General features: G+C 34.8%; 2 protein-coding genes across 10 annotated transcripts in view; one reads left to right on the plus strand and one right to left on the minus strand.

The window, feature by feature from the left end:
- The window catches only part of NUDT9 (nudix hydrolase 9), a 25,224-nt gene extending 24,065 nt beyond the window's left edge, over nt 1-1,159 (plus strand). The window contains exon 8 of the mRNA XM_077882818.1: nt 658-1,159. Within this exon, the coding sequence (XP_077738944.1) occupies nt 658-836 (179 nt within the window). The 3' untranslated portion in view covers nt 837-1,159. The remainder of the gene's footprint in view (nt 1-657) is intronic.
- The window catches only part of SPARCL1 (SPARC like 1), a 60,539-nt gene continuing 44,142 nt past the window's right edge, over nt 1,050-17,446 (minus strand). For 6 of the 9 annotated variants that reach the window (XM_077882815.1, XM_077882813.1, XM_077882814.1 and 3 more), the window contains 4 exons: nt 10,119-14,487; nt 8,390-8,434; nt 7,399-7,425; nt 1,050-5,132 (listed from right to left, as the gene is read on the minus strand). In XM_077882815.1, coding sequence (XP_077738941.1) covers nt 14,459-14,487 — 29 coding nt within the window. In that variant the 3' untranslated portion in view covers nt 1,050-5,132; nt 7,399-7,425; nt 8,390-8,434; nt 10,119-14,458. The remainder of the gene's footprint in view (nt 5,133-7,398; nt 7,426-8,389; nt 8,435-10,118; nt 14,488-17,446) is intronic. The other 3 variants (XM_077882809.1, XM_077882810.1, XM_077882808.1) reach the window with 3 other exon arrangements.

Here is a 17,446-nt window from a genome sequence, read left to right on the forward strand (position 1 = left end):
CAAATATAATTATGAATATTTTCAGTTTTCTGGTTTGGTGTCATGCTTAGAAAGGTCTACTTACCTTACAAGTATAAAATGAGTCACCAAGAATTGTTTTATTTTTTTTTACATTTAAATCTCTAATCCAAAAAAATAAAAAATCTCTAATCCATCCAGAATTTATTTTGACATAAGTTTTCATACTTATTTAATATGAACTTTTGTTTTTAAGGCTAATATTCTTTCTTTTTAAAGAGAAAAGTTCCCTTATTGATGCCTCTACTTAAAAGTTAGGAACTTGGAAGTGTGCTTGGATGGCTCAGTCAGACATCTGACTTCAGCTTAGGTCATGATCTCGGGGTCCTGGGATCGAGCCCTGCATTGGGCTCAGCACTCAGCATGGAGTCTGCTTGTCCCTCTGCCCTTCCCCACACTTGTGCTCTCTCTATCTCAAATAAATAATAAATAAATAAAATCTTAAAAAAATTAGGAACTTGGTTAACATTTGGGCATTTGGAACTATGGAACATTCTAGTTTTTAAATCACTGGGCCACATAATACAATGGTGATTTAAGATTGCTTTAGTAAGAATACTTGAAGCTACAGAATTATGTTGAAAAAGAAATAAACACATGAATTACTTTTTTTTGGTGATGTTTTTTCTTTGGTAACAGGTGAGATAATGGATAACCTTACCCTGGAGGCTGGAGATGATGCTGGAAAGGTTAAATGGGTGGACATCAGTGATCAACTCCAGCTTTATGCCAGTCACTCTCAATTCATCAAACTCGTGGCTGAGAAGCGAGATGCACACTGGAGTGAGGACTCTGAAACTGAGTGCAGTGGGTTGTAGCCCCCATCATTGTGGGAACCACAGGCCAGCAAAGGGGTGCGTGCTGAGAGAAGGCATCACAGAGCTCATACTACAAGGGGGCAGGGTTGGTCACTTGGAAGTTAGTTTATTCACTTGCAAAGCTATTTGCATTTAGGTTTACATCAGCATAAAATTAGTAAATACGGTGAAATGCAACATGGAATTTTCCGCTTTTCAGTCAAAAGAAATATAAACAATCATATTTTGTATGTATTCTATTTAAGCATGGCTTAAACCACGTCTTAACCAAAAGTCTTTGAAGAATCATAATCTGAATAAAGATAAATTTATGTTGGCCATCACTTCTGTTTTTCATCTAGTTCTTATTTGTCAGTTCTTTTTTTTTTTTTTTTTTTAACCCCCTATTGATCTTCTGGGGTTTGAAGGATATTCCTGCCATATCAGACTCCTTTAGGAGAAGCACCACCATTGTGTATTCTAATTTATCTGTAAATTATTTGATTCTTATTTTGCTTTCTGTGATTTTGCTGAAGCTGATTTCAAAATGGAAACCTTAGATATTCTTGACTTTAGAGTCCAGTGTTCTGAGGAAATTTCAGTAACTATTTTAGTCAATAAAGATCAAGATCAATGAACAAGAGCTCATGTTCTCACTTTTCAGAAATTCTGAATTAAAAAATATGTCCAGGAAATTAGTAATTTAAATGGATAAATGTATTTCACTCGACTGTAAATATATGTGTCATAAATGAATTAAAAAGTTCAGAAAGAGGGGATCCCTCGGTGGCCCAGCGGTTTAGCGCTTGCCTTCAGCTGGGGGCGTGATCCTGGAGGCCTCGGAATCGAGTCCCACATCGAGCTCCCTGCATGGAGCCTGCTTCTCCCTCTGCCTGTGTCTCTGCCTCTCTCTCTCTCTGTCTCTCATGAATAAATAAAGTCTTTAAAAAAAAAGTTCGGAAAAATTGAAATAAGGCAGAGATAGAGGTAGGTCTTTGAGAGTTAAAGTGTTTTGGTTTTTTTTTTTTTTTTTTTTTTTGAAGGGAATGTTAAATATTAGTATAGGTGTTCCCATAATTCCCAGAGGAAAGTAAAGAGTTGTTGATGTTCTAGGTGCTCTTGGAAACCGGGAAGAGGAAGGAAAAGAACACTTATCTGAGTGGGCATATGTATCACATTCTGCTATAAGATATCCATTGGGAAAAGTATATTGGGAAAGTCCCATGACATTTACTCCTGTCACCCTAAAATAGGTACCATCATAATTCTGTCTTCATTCCAGTTGGATTACATACAGATGGGGCATCTAAAGAAAAGGAGGTTTAGGGGATAGAGATGTAGTTGTTTCCTTTTCTTTACATGTTTGAGAAAGGTATTAGGTTTGCTCTGTAACTTGAGGATAGAACTTAGGCTAAGGTAAATCAAAAGCACCCCCCTCCCCAATTTAGTGTCAAAACTACTTTGGTCGTAAACTTGAACTGAACTGACAGGAAGCTTTTTTCCCATTAGTGTGACTGTAAGTTTTGCTGAAAAACACTAGAATGTTTGATTTCAGGATCTTGTTTCAGATCCCTCTAGAAGTTATGAGGCTTCAATATGGTATTAATTTTCTAAAATCCATAAAATCCTGGTCCCTGTGTATATAATAAGGGACTTGTGCTGACCAGGATGACCTGCTCATTAGGTGATGGGTAGGATGACCTTCTCCTACAATGAAAGAGTTGGATTCTACTTTTAATGTTTGGCAGGAAGAGATTGCTTTTTCTTGGCACTGAACAGAATTCCTTAAATTGAAGCTGCTTACTAAAGCTCTTGAGAAAGTTTGAGCAATTCCCTGAAGTTTGACATTTACTTAAGTCTAATAGTATCAAAACATTTACATTGACATTAGAAAAAATATTAGGTAATAACATTTTATTTAAAGAAGAACTAAAGCATTTTATTTAAAGAAGAACTAAAGAAAATATATAATTCTTCATGGCATTTTGGAGTTTTCTCTGGAACACATATAAAGTGTGCAAAATTATAAAACTATAAACTATAGACGGGACAGAAGTAGATAATCTTCTGATATCCAGCATCATCTATAATAAGAAAAACCAGATTAATATTTTAGTTTAAGACATTTCTGGAGGAATATCTGCTCCTATATCACTAGGTGATATTGCCTTCATATTTACTTTTCTTACATTTTAGGTTTAAGGAACACTCCTGGAATACTTTTGTCTAAAAGGTATTTAGTAAAATAGTAATAATAGATACCATGTACTGCATAATCTACATTATATCACTCAAATCCTCAGCAACAGTCCTATGAAGTTAGGTGGTATTATTTCCATTTCATAGATGAAAATTAAGGAGGGCACATGATATGAGCATTAGGTGTTATCCGCAACTGATAAATTACTGAACACTACAACAGAAACTAATGAAGTATTATATGTTGGCTAATTTAATTTAAATAATAGAAAAAATATGATATTTAGAAAGATTGTCCCAAGGTTAATTCAGTAAGGGACAGAGCTGGGATTTGAATCCTGGTCTGCCTGGTTCTTAAACCTATTCTGTATTTTATTCCCTACTAAGGTTATTAAGTTTTTATGATTTGTCACTTTAAGTATGCAGTTCAGAAGATTAGATATGAAGCAGCACACTGGATGATATGCTATATGTTAGCAAATTTAACTCCAATAATAATAAAAAAAGATATGAAGCAGTACTCACATTATCCATAGCAATACAGTTATAGTTTATGACTTTAGGGCCACATGTGATTTAGCTAGTGTGGTTGAAATTGAAATTTTGGCCCAAAGAGTTTATTTGATAATATCTTAAGGATAAGTGGCAGCAACCAGTATTTTTCTTGCTAGCAGGTGTTCTTAAGCTTTTGAAAGCATTCAAATTTAAATGGAAGCTGAACCTACATGAGACTGTAATTACCTAAAACCCAAATATTTGGTAGCTAAAGAGGGCACTTGAAAATTCTAACTACTTTTAGGGCTAAATGCTATATTTTCTTACAGTATAAGAAGTGGTCATTGGTTTTATACTCTTAACATATTTGTGAAGTTTTAATTAACTGATTTAAAAATCCATCCTTTGAAGAGAGCATTTGTAATTTAAGTAGGTTAATCTACCTGCTTTCATCAGTACACCTTTCATCATTCTATTAATTTATCCATATGGACATGACCTGAGACTATTAAACTCCTAAGATAAAAATATTTTTAACGTACATAATAGTGCTTGAAAGGTATTTGGAGATTTTACTCACCATATATAATTTCTGATAGTAGTGAGAGAATTATTTCTGCCAAAATAAACACAAATTATAGTTTTATTATATGAAGGTATTTTTGCCATAATTTCTTCTTTGTTTCCACTCATGTCTCTCATCCTGCTCATTTCATTGAGTGAAATCCAATTTCTTTCTCAAAATTGAGATTGAGAATATTTTGACTCATTAGCTTCTCTCAGGGTGGATTAAAATAAATACATACCAAATATACTTTTGATTGACATTAATTCAAATACTTAAGAAAGGAATATACGGGGACGCCTGGGTGGCTCAGTGGTTTAGCGCCTGCCTTCAGCCCAGGGCATGATCCTGGAATCCCACATCGGGCCCCCTGCATGGAGTCTGCTTCTCTCTCTGCCTCTCTCTCTGTGTCTCTCTTATGAATAAACAAAATCTTTAAAAAATATATATTTTTTGTATATATTTTAAATGAAAACAAACTTGGATGAGAGTCAAAGTTTCAAGCTTTGTAGCCTTGCCAACCAGCAAGCTGATGCATTTGTGTTGAGATGTATTGCCTTGCCTGGAAATCAAGCCATTTCTAGATGTGATAGTTTCACCCTGACTTTTCTCACTACTTACAGGAATTGTCCATAAAACAAAAACAAGCTTGAGGTAAAATTTACTGTTTGAAATTTCAACCTAATACTACATATGTTTCTGTAAGCTGAAATTTTGTCACATACCATGGACATTATGAAAATAATACCTTTTGTAGACTTGCAGAAATTCTGATCTAAAGAGCCAGAGTTTATAGTTCAGGAGCTCTAATTTGGGTAAGTCAGTTGGGTTTGACTCTGCCATATGTTTCTATAGTTGAGAATTATTCTTACCTTTCTTGAGATTAAATGTCACTTACTTTTATCAGTAAAATCATAGAAATAAAGTCTTACCCCAAAGAAACCCTAAAAAAAAAAAAAAAGATACTATCTTCAGTCCATTAAATAGGCTTGTAATTTACACTGGCTTAAAAATTTATATGAACTTACCCCGAGTTGGTTCAAAATAGAAGTGATTAACTGTGAAAGAAGAAAAGTCAATGATCAGTGCTAGAGGGTTTATTTTTCAGTCCACATAGAAACTAAAATGTTTTCTATATGAATCTTTTTTTGGGGCAGCCTGGGTGGCTCAGCGGTTTGGCGCCACCTTCAGCTCAGGGCCTGATCCTGGAGCCCCTGGATTGAGTCCCACATCGGGCTCCCTGCGTGGAGCCTACTTCTCCCTCTGCCTGTGTCTCTGCCTCTGTGTGTGTGTGTGTCTCTCATGAATAAATAAATAAAATCTTTAAAAAAATGAATTTTTGTTGAAAAATTAATTCCATTTTATTGTTTAGTGCTTTATTTACATGATGTAAGATTTTAAAATGAATATGCAATATCTAAATTCCCTTAATTCAAAAAAAATTTTCTTGTAACTATTCACTATATTTGAAAGATAGGAATTTGATGTGAGTGGTTAAAAAACTCACTGTGTACGCATCCATGCAAGTGTTGTGTTTCTTAAATTATGCAAACTCCCTATGTGAATGATACTTGAACCAAAATTTTAGGACAACTATGAATACTCTGCTTCAAGGGTCTGCTTAGACAAGCAGCTTCACTGGAAAAGTATTGCTTTGTAGTTTGCACAGTTCCATTTTAACAGACTGGCAGCTTGCTCAAGGAATTGACCATTGAAAGAAGGTGAATCCCTCTATTTGTAGAGCTGTCCATCCCAGCACATATGCAAGAACATGTCTAAACACTGCCATTTTTTTCTTAGGCAAGAACAATACATGAGGTAGTGTTTGTTCTTTTAGGATGCCTCTTCCTGCTTTCTGACTTAACGAGGATCACTGGGAGAAAAAAAATTCTTAGGACTATGAAGATAAGGCAATTCTAGAAGTTATTCTTTCAGAATTCTTCCCAGTATGGGTTGCGGCCAACAGCACTTTTTTTTTTTTTTTTTAAGATTTTATTTTTAATCTCTTCACTCAACATGGGGTTCAAACTCATGACCTGAAGATCGAGTCACATGCTCTAGTGACCAAGCCAGCCAGACGCCCCAGCCAATAGTACTTTTAAGAAGTTCAGTAAAAGGAAGTATAAGTAAGTCTTCAGATCTGGTAATCTGAATGGGTTCTGTGTCTGAGGAGTCAATATTTTCACTGGAGGGGACCTTGAAGGTAAACTATACCTTTACCCAAAGTCACACAGTTAATTTAATTGTAAAGGTGAGTTGAGAATCTAAACTTTCCCACCACAGGCCAGTGGTCTTTCAACCATGTTTTGATGTAGAGGTGAACTTGCTAATTTTATAGTCCTCAGTAATTAATTGTTGAAGATAGTTTCCTAAAACATGTTTAGTGAGAAATACGCAAGAATTTTTATTGTTTGCCATTTGGAAATGGAGAATAATGTTGCTGAAATAGAGTGGATTGTGGGGAGAGCACTAGCACTTGAACTCAAGAGACTTAAGTTCTTATTGAGTAGAGTCAGAAACTATTTGACCTCAAGGTTCTGGGACATATAAGTATACCTTAAGATAGTTGGCTTTAAATAGTCTCAAATTCTGAAAATTTTTCTCAGGCATACAAATGATTTAGGTCTAAGTTTCTGACATTTTTACAAAATATGCATATCCTTGATTCTAAGATATCACCAATTGTAAAATGTACCATTTAGTTAAATAAAAATGATATCTTTAAATAAATATGTGTATCTATTGTGAGATGTGTCTTGATTTCAGAAAATGTTTATGAAAAGCATGTTTTTAGAGGAAATGGATTTTTTTTAGTGTTCTCTTTCGTAACTCCACTCAAATATTTTTCCTGAGTTTTTATAAACTAAGTTTCTGAATAATGTATCGCTAAAAGGCTTCATTAAAAAGTCGAATTGTGTGTATTTCAGTTAAAAAAATATTACCTGTTGGAATTTAGATTGGATAATTTTTAATCTATTATGTGTTTATGCCAATGCTTTGTTAGTGAACAAATAATCAAGTCTATTTTATTTCTCCTAAAGCAATTTATTCTGTAGGTCTAAGTCTTTTGACTCTTCATTTTCAGCCTCATCAGTGATGGAAGAGGTTGTCAATTTATAGTTTGGATGAATTGAATAATGAATGTAGAAATGTCTACATGCATTGAGATTGTTTTTTTGCTTTGAATTTAACAGCTGTGCTTGATTTTGTTTCCAAATGTAGACGAATAAAGATACTAATTTTCATGATGAACTGGCCTATCTTACATAGGAAGTTAAATGTATTTTTATGAACTTAGTAGATTAATAGGGCAGATATATTTACCGTTATAAGATCATTAAGTGTCAGGACCTAGAATAAAGGAAGGACAATAACATAATCAAAGAGTTGTAATTTAGCATTTTGTTTATCTTGTCTTCATACATTTTATATTAACTTGATTAATGAAAACATGCTTTTTAGAATTCTTATATTTCTAAAATTATGTCATTAAGAATCATATTCACTAATATTTGAAGTAACTCCTTCCACAAACCTATTATCTCTAGAAGCATACATTCCACATTTTCTTTTGTGGTCTCCAAACAAAGTAGGGACTTCTTGAAAAGATCATTAAACTTATGCTTACTAGGTTGGAAAAAAGACTATATTTTAGGATGACTTCTTATGAGAGAAAACTTTAGTAATGTCATTTCCCATCATTGTAATAGTAGTATCATGAAAAAATTTAGTATTAATATGTTATAATATACATTTTTTGATTTGTGATTAAGTCAATCTCATATGTAATTTTCCCTCCATTCAGCAAAATCCTGTCAAAGTGAAATTTAATCCTTTTATAACATGACCATTATCTTAAATCCAGTTCAAAGGATTCTAGGACAGATTCCATTTCAATAAGAATGTCCCCCCCCCCTTAATGTCAGGTATAACCATAAGATTTTAGAGGCAAAATGGACTTTATAAATCATTCATTTTCATTATTTTATACTCTAGAAGAAAGTAAGTCTCAAAGGAATTCAAGATCACTCCAAACTATGAAATGGCAGTTTGCTTTTTCTACTAGTTTCCTGGGCTCCTTCCACATGATCAAGGAAAGTTTTAGGTCTTAGGTCATTCAGTTTGCAAGGGTATATGAGATTTGTACACTAAATGACTCAAAATAGAAAAAATATCAATAACTGAAGGTCCAAAAGAGAATGATGGCTATTAATCCTTGGTATCAGGTTTCTCTCCAATTAAATCTAAAGAGTTTTCAAGTTTTTGTTTTGCATTCATTTAAGTACTTTCTTAAAGCACACTTAAGTATACTTACCTGATTTGGATCAAAAGGAAAAGGCAAAGGAATAGGAATTGGAACCTATAAAGAAAAGGGGAGGAAAAGGGGAGGAGTAAATAAAGTTTTATTTTAGCTTTTTTCCCTCATTAACTCATTTATCCATCCATCCATCCGTCCGTCCAGTATTTATTGAGCACTTATATAAGCTTTTAGGGAGCCCACTTTCTACTTGGTGGAGCTTTAGATACTAATGGATTTTAAATTAATCTAAAATCAAAGGATCTGTCTTATGTATTTGATAGTTCTTGCAAAGCCACCAGTTTCTCAACAGTAGGTTACTCTTTGCCGGCTTTTTAATACAACTCTGCCATCTAGTGGAAGGAAGAGTTTCCATTTCAAATTCTAGTGATTCTTTGTTGCCATACAGACTTATAACCCAAAACTTCAGGATTTTGCATTACCAAATCCTACTGAATTTCAGCCAAAAAAAACCAAAAACAAAGGTAAACAATGCTTCAAGCCTTGACTAGAACCAAAATTAGCAATTAATGATAAATGCAGGTAGAAATTTAGTGGCTATTCAAGTAGGATATGTGAAAACATTAAAAAGAAAGACTGTTCCATTAACGACTGTAACTTCAGTGACAAATTTCCAAAAGCCTACTTACCGTTGAGAAATAACAGTTTGAAATTAAATACAAGCGAATGGTAGGTGTTTATTACATTTAGATATAAAACTCAAATTAGGCAAAACCATGTTTATTTTAAGGATAGGTGGTAGACAAGAAGTTAAGCAAAATGCTGTTTTAAAATGTGTGTGAACTTTTCAAAATATCATTGCTTAAGGACTGTCCAAGTTTAACATGTCTCCAATCTGTGTTTCAGCCTCATGGTACGGATCATTTTCCCAAATGGTCCTGTCATTCTCAGGTCCATCCCATCCATTTGCAGTTTCCTCTGTCTGTAGTACCTCACCCACTCCTCATCCCTTGTGACCCGGCTCAGATAATGTCTCCTCTGGGAAAGACATCTTTGGCCCACAGTCTAAGCCAACTTTGTATTTGCATCTAGAAGCACTCATCAAATTACATTTTTACATTTATGAATCTCTCTCATCTGACTGTGAACTTATCTCATGTCTCTGTATTTCAAGCACTCATTAGAGACCCCATCATGCAATAGACATTCAGTGAATATTAATTGAATGAATGTTATTTGTCTGTACCAATTAACTATTACATAGAGAGTGAAGGAAATTCTATTATGTATTTAGCACTCTTCTGGCCTTTATTTAAAAATGTTATAAGAATCCAGATATTAGGAGAGACTGGAGAGTATCTAACAGGAAGAGCAAAATAATTGTATTGTTTGACCTGTGAGAAAATGTTACAGAAAGCTGAAAAAAAAAAAAAAACTTTTGAGAAAAAAAGCAGCAAGATGATTTAGAAAAAGATAGTAAAAAGAGGTTAGTATTTTCTTCATGAAGAGCAACTAGGCTCATTATAGTCAAAGGAACTCAGTATGGACACTTTTTTGATGGCAGGTGTAGAGAGACATTGGAAGAAGTCACTGAATATTCAAAGGAGAAAACTTGTTAGCCCCTTCTCACATTCCATCACAAGCTGTGCAGGGTGGGGGTGTGAATAGCTGATGCCTAGCAACCTTTTAAAGCTCATATTCAGGTCTGAAAATTTGGGAAATTTAATATCCATCATCTAAATAATAAATATTTTTGTAATTTGAGATTCTTCAAACCCATGTTTACCAAGGGCAGTTGTGGAGGAGGCGGAAACAGGATCTGAGGAAAAAACGGTGGTCCTTGTGGCAGGTAAAAGCCAAATCTCTGTAAGAAGAAACGTGATGTCAGTCATTTCAGACAACTATAAACTTTTAAAAAGATGAATACGGCATTTGAAAATACAACTAGAAATTTACCTGTTCACTGGAACCTCCTCCGTATTGTTCAAGCTTGTAAAACGACAACAGCAACAAGGTGAAGCAACGTATGGCAATACAGTGTTCATTACAAAGACATTTTATGAGAATAGGTAACAGACCACTACTGAGCAGTACACCCACCAGTGGGGTAGTTTCACTTCTGAAATGAAAAACAGTTGAATATCTAATGGGGAAAGGTCAAATTAATTTTGTCCAGTGATTTAGAAGGTGTACTTCTTGCATTTAAACTTACTTCCAAATACTGGTTTTATTTATATTTCTTAAGAGTAACTACATGTTCCATGCCTCTTTATCTCTGAATCAACAGTGTTCTCAGTTTAGTTCTCAATATCTACAAGTTCAAAGTGAAGGGAGTTATAGAACTGTAAATTTAATTTTTTTCCCCAAACACAAACTTTGAAAGCTCTTTGGTTACACAATGCTCTAGAAAGAGGATTTCTTGTCTACTTGGTGTCCTACTTAGTCAGACTATAACTGACACAGATGACACTCCTAGATCTCATGTGTATAGATGTAGAAGGCATGGCTGCTGTCAACAGGAGACAGTTTGGGATAAGGATACTGTAAATGGAACTCAATTCAAACTGCATAATTAAATCCTAGGTCACTGTGGAATGGGAGTTCTATTTTGCTAAGTTTGAGAGCTTCCTATTTTCCAGTTAGGACTTATGTGCTTTTTTATTATCTTTGCACTACTCTGAGGTCATTCTTATGACTCATTTTACAGACTGGGAAGCCATGGGTTAGCTTCTTGCTCAAGGTCACCCAGTTGGCAGATGGCACGTAGGACTGCGATTTGTACTGGGAAGAGCAAGGGCTAAGGACCAGTGATGAATTCCTGATTCTGCAACTTTCCTGGACTATACCTTTTTCTTTTGTGAAGTGAAAAGATACAGGAAAGGCCTCCTAGCCCAGAAATACCATCCCTAGAATGGAAATAGAGTGGAAAATGGAGGAGGTGTACTCACAGGAATGGGCAGAGCAGTGGCAGTGCTCAAAAGGCCAGCTAAAATGAGAAATTTCATTCTGAAGGAAGAGTCTGGAATCGAAGGATTAGAAGATCATTTTTAGTTTTTTCTAAGTCCTATTCTTGTTGTAAATAAGCTGTTTAGTTAGAAGTGTTGCAATAGTGGTCAGGCTAAATTCTGCCTCCAGATTCAGGTTTTGAAAGCCTAGAACAGTGCTTTAAAAAACTTTGAATGCCTTTAGACAAGACATGCATTCTCTGGCTCATAACATTGCATACAATTCCTCTTCTTCCTTATAATCTCACAGTTCAACCTATACCTGTTTAGCCCCTGAAGTTATTTGAATTTGTGACCTCTACCCAGCAATCTTTAAACACGAGTGTTGCATCATGCTTAATATTGGGGACTAAGCATGTATAAATAAATAAATCCACCTTGAGCTTCTACCCACGTGAAACTTAGAGACCTTCACATAGTCTGGATGCTGTTATTGACAATTATTCCTCAAGAAGAAAGCAATAGAGAAAAAATCTTATAAGGCATAATGGGTTGGCAGAGAATAGCACAATATGAGTAAATATGAATACATTCAAAAAAGCAAATCAATGTGGTATTACTGGTCAGAAGATTCTGAAAGCAAACATTTTTATGGTCTTAAATCACATTTAATTCAAATTAACTTGCCATGTGGGTTTCAAACCAAACCACTGAAATTGAATTTTGGAAGAATAATCAAATTCATTACATTTTTATTAAGACTTGCCCTCAGCATCCGAAGCAAGGTATATCTCTTTATAAAAGTCACTCTTCAACTACTTTGTATGTGTTTTATACTCAACTATGATTTAGCTTCATGTAATTTTACTTTGCCTGAATTAGGCAACTTATCTCCCTTTCTCTTTTTTTTTCAGGTTTCTTTTTCATATTTTTCTTCCTTTTGGATCCAAACCTTTGAATTTTCTTTTTTCATAAGTGGGCTTGTTAGAAATCATGAAGTTACCCAACCTGAAAAAATTTTACATTCTTTTACCTAGTTCAATAGAATCAGCCCAGATTATACTGTATGTTTTTTAAATTACCTTTGCTTCAAATGGCCCTCGGAGCAACGAAGTCAAAGAGCAGTGTGATCTTCTAGAATCTGTATGCCCATCTAGTATTTAAGGCATATTACTAATGCCTTTATGGTCATGAGCAATATGAGTCACAAGATTTAAAGCTAAACTGAATAACTGGTTTCAGACTAGGACTCCAACTTCTAAAGTATCTCACAGAGATAGGGCTTAAAGACTGGTGACTGAGAGAATAATTTCATCTCCTTGGTTGGGATTAGAGCAATGTCTTTATCACAAACACACCACAATTAAAAGTTGTGACTACCAAGAATATTAGATTACATCTATAACATATCATCTAGGGCAGCAATATACAAGGGAGACAGTGGACAGAAAGATTTAAGGTTCTAAAATTTTCTATTATTAAATATTATTTGTTATTGCAAAATGATCTTAATTTTCAAATAAAACATTTTAAAATAAACAAAAAAAAACCATTTTAAATAAACAGGTAATGTCTTTAGAATTAAAATCACTTTTCACTATTCCAAAACATTCAAAATGGTAATTTAATACCTCCAAATATAATTTCAGTGTTCCTAACAAATTCATAAATTTATAACCGTCATTAGTTAAGATTTCTCATGACATATCTTTGGAGTCACACATAAAAAATTCTGAATTTTGGAATAGTTTAAAATTATATCCTTAGTTGGAAAAAATTATATAAATACTTAGATTTTGATTAATCTAATTGAACTCAATTATTTAGAAATAACTGATGTGATGTGATCTGGTTAAGAACAAGTGACTCACAGAGCTAAGAAAAGAGATAAAACAATTTTGAAGTTAATCAGAGAAAATTATTCTGATAAAAAGCAACTTTTCCATAAGTTCCTGCAGATGAAATTCCCTGGGGCATCACAACCAAGGCTCTTAACAACCACAACACATTTTTTATTATTTTAAAAAATAAACAAAATTGCATTGACATCTTTCATTTCAGATAAGAAAATATGTAACACAAAACTGTTTTATTTTCATTTAAATAATTGTTAAGTAGCGTACAGAAGGTGACAGTTTCTTTCATTGCCTTGCTTCAGATCTTGGAAAAAGCTCTATTATGATGTTTCATTATTTTTGCTATCTAGCCTTTACTATTAATAGTTATGAAAGAAGAAAGAGTTCAAATGAAAACACAAATTTTCTCTTATGAAATGATTTCTTGCTATCAATGTACAGTAGTAATATTTACCTCTGACTACACTGGACATTAAGACACTTCAGAATTTTCTGTTGTCTGTGTTGTCTTTATATTATCTTTATTTTGAGGACATGAAATGTGTAGAAATTTTGCACGACCTCCCTTTCCCCCAACATACATGGAGAGCTGCACCAAAGTTAGAATTAGTTGTATCAAGCAGTGCATAATAATCATCCTTATTTTAACTTAGTAGGAAGCACTTGAATTTTTTCTATTTAAATTTACATTGCAACAAAGGGCATTAATAAGCATCTACCATTTAACAGCTGAATATTTGTTTCCCATAGGAAACATCTCCCCCAACCACGCCCCCCCCCCCTTTTTTTTTTAGTAATAGGTCTAGGAAGTGTAGTTTTAATTTCATTTGAAGTGTGAGTCCTGAGTTGGTTTTTCACATGCAGTTGTTTAAATAAATGACTGGAAATAAACTTGAGTTAGATTTAGATTTTTATTAGGACATTAAGATACTGAAAATAATGCACATTAAAGACAAAATAACATTATTCCATTTTCTTGAAGTGTACATGATATTATGAACAAAATGAATGTAGTGTTTTCTTCAAGTTTTTTAATTAGTATTTCATAAATGGATGCAGAGAGGGATGAGTTAAAACTCTTGTTCACAAAGAGCACACAGTATTTTGCATATGTTGACTTTATTTAATTTTAAAGTTTTATTTTCAAAGCTAATGTTAAATGCTTGGTGCATACACTGTTAGCAAGCAATTACTCTCATTGTCTTCTCAGACATGCAAACATTTTGCTAAATATAAATCTACAAGTATTGTGGCTGCATATATTTTCAGGAGTGGTCAGAAATGGAGGAGGATGCTGGAATGTTTGAATTCTTTCAAATCTTAATTCAAAACAGGAGATTTTCGTCTATGTCTTCTGTAAAAAACAAAAACGAAACAAAACACACTTTTAGAAAATAGCCAGAGTAGTAATATAAACAAATAATGTCAGAGCTAGAGGATTAGAGAAACCAACTAATTATACTGTAGGATGGTTCTCAACCCTGGTACGGCATCAGCATCACCTGTGAAGCTTTTAAGAAGATGCCATTTGGTTTCGCTTATACGCAGAATCTAAAAAACAAAACAAATAAGCAAACAAAAAGCAGATATAGAGAACAGACTGATGGTTGCCAGAAGGGAGGGGGGTGGGGAGATGGGCAAAATGGGTGAAGGGGAGTGGGAGGTACAGATTGGCCTCCAGTTATGGAATGAATAAGTCACAGGGATAAAAGTTAAGGAGTAAGGAATACAGTCAATGGTATTGTAGTAGCACTGTATGCAGATATAAGACCACTCCCACCAGTATGGCCCACCCTCACTCAATAATTATTGAACAAATACTTAAGCAGATTAACTTGAAGGAAACTTCAAGTCATGCTTCTTTTTCATATTAACTACTACCCTGTCTGGGACACCAGGTAATTTTCCTGTCCTATATAAGTCTGCCCAAGCATTGGAAAGATTATGAACTTTGGCATATTTCTTTTGAACAATGGCTTCATTTATAAAATGGACATTTTAGTCTCATTATTTGTAAATTTCCTTATTGTTGTGCTCATACTTTTTGCCTTGTTTCTGTTGTTTGGATGAGAAATGTCCTTCCTGTTGTCTTTAGGCTAATCCTGCTTGTGCCCAGGATGTCTTCCGTCCTAAGAAATTCTCCTCTAATTTTCCTCTTTTGCTTTTCTTTCTTACATCTTCAACCTTTCCTTCCTCACTGGGACCTTCCTATTAGCATTTAAATATGTTGCATATCTAGCCTTGAGAACAGTGCCTGGCACTAGGTGGACCATCAGTAAACCTCTGTTGAATGAAGGAATGAATGAATGCTCAACCTTATTTTATCCTCATAGATCTTTCCTTCAACTTTATATTCCTCTTTAGCTCTACCTTGCTTTCAAACAGCCACTCTTTACCTTTTCCCATCTATTCTTTCTCAGCCTATAGAATCTGGCTTCCATCTCTACCATTCCACTAAAACTGCTCTTACAAAGGCCACCCAGGATATGCTTAGTTCTATGTAAAAGGAATATTCTGAGTCTTTTATCTTACTTGGCATCTCAACAGCATCTGGCACTGTGATCTCTTCCTCCTCTTTGAACACCTCCTTTGACATGGCATTATGCTGTTTTCTTCCTTCCTTTCAGTAGACTTTTTATTCTTCTTCATAAACTCCTTCTTCCTCCTCTAGCTACCAGCCAGATGTTGTTCCTTGGTGTTCAACCCTGGGGCCTTTTCCATGTAACTCAACACTTTTTTCTTAGGGAAGTAATTCGCTTCTGTGGTGCTAACTACTTTCTGTATGCTCATAATCCTCAAATATGTACTTAAATTCCAAAATGCTGTCTTGAAAAGTTGACCCACATACTCAACTCTCAACTACACATTGTCTCCCAAGTACTTAAAAGTTCAACACGTCATAAGCAGAAGTTATCATCTTCCCCAAATCTGCTTCTGTTCTTGTGTTTTCTATCTTCATTCCTCTGTTTACCCGCCTGGCCTGAGCAGGGAACCTGGGTGTCATTCTTCTCTTTCTCTCAATCTCTCTACTGTCTGTTCCCTGCCCCTACACATTTCCTAGCAAACGCTGTCTTATTATTTCTATACATCTTGAATATGTTTATATTCTTGAATATATCTTGAATTTGTTTATATTTTTAAATATATATTGAATAGGTTTCCTTTTCTTTTTCCCCACTGTAACTGCCCTAGTTCAAGTACTCATCTGCTGTGCCTGAACTTACCACACGTCCTCTCAACTCTTCTCTGGCTACTCCACAATATAACCAAAAGAATCTTTCTTAAAATACAAATACATTGAATTGGCTCCCTTGTTTAAAATACTTTAATGATCTTCCAGTACTCTTAGGATAATGCCTTTAATTGGTTTAGTAGGATGATCTGACTTGTTTGCCCTGTTGGTCTCACTTGGAAGGTCTTTCTAATGATTAATATGGATATATGTCAATACATGGTATGTCACAGGCACTAACTAAATAAGACTCCTCCACTTTTTAATTAAAACTCATTTTTACACCTAAGGAAGATGAGACCTGTTGAGGTTAAGTGGTATGCCCTAATTCACATAGCTAGTTAATGACAGAGCTAAAATATTTGAGCACATCTAGCTCAGATAAAAGTCCGTTAAAATTCAGGAAAACACTGGCTAAAATTTATCTGGTCTTTCTGTGGATTTCTCAGCCATGAGGGAAGGAGGGGCATACTTAGAAATATTTTGTTTTGTTTTGTTTTCCCTAGCTACATCCCAAAGCAGTAACTTGTTTACTTATTCTGACTGAATATTAAATATCTGTTTTATTGGTTTACTATGTGATAATTCTTTCCCTTCTTCAAAATGTCATCATGGCCAAACCACAGTGAACAAACAAGATCATTAGGAGCTTTTCGAGTCACTGAACTTTAAGCTTTTCCTGCTCCTCCCAGACAGAGCCTGAGGGAGACTACATGCTGAGAAGTTGCCAGAAGTTTCAGAACAGTGAAGCACAACTGGTTTCCTTAAATAAATGGCCTCTATTCCAATATCACTCCCTTAAAATCAAGCTTTATTAAAGGGCATTAAATATGTCTTGTCCCAGCTAAGTTTCCTGCCTTTTGATAATGGTGGAGTAGACGGAGTGGGGTGGCTGTACTTCAGTATATTTTGTCCTTTTTTAAAAATTTAAATTCAGGGATCCCTGGGTGGCGCAGCGGTTTGGCGCCTGCCTTTGGCCCAGGGCGCGATCCTGGAGACCCGGGATCGAATCCCACATCGGCCTCCCGGTGCGTGGAGCCTGCTTCTTCCTCTGCCTATGTCTCTGCCTCTCTCTCTCTCT

Source organism: Canis aureus, chromosome 33, assembly GCF_053574225.1.
Source record: "Canis aureus isolate CA01 chromosome 33, VMU_Caureus_v.1.0, whole genome shotgun sequence".
Taxonomy (NCBI): domain Eukaryota; kingdom Metazoa; phylum Chordata; class Mammalia; order Carnivora; family Canidae; genus Canis; species Canis aureus.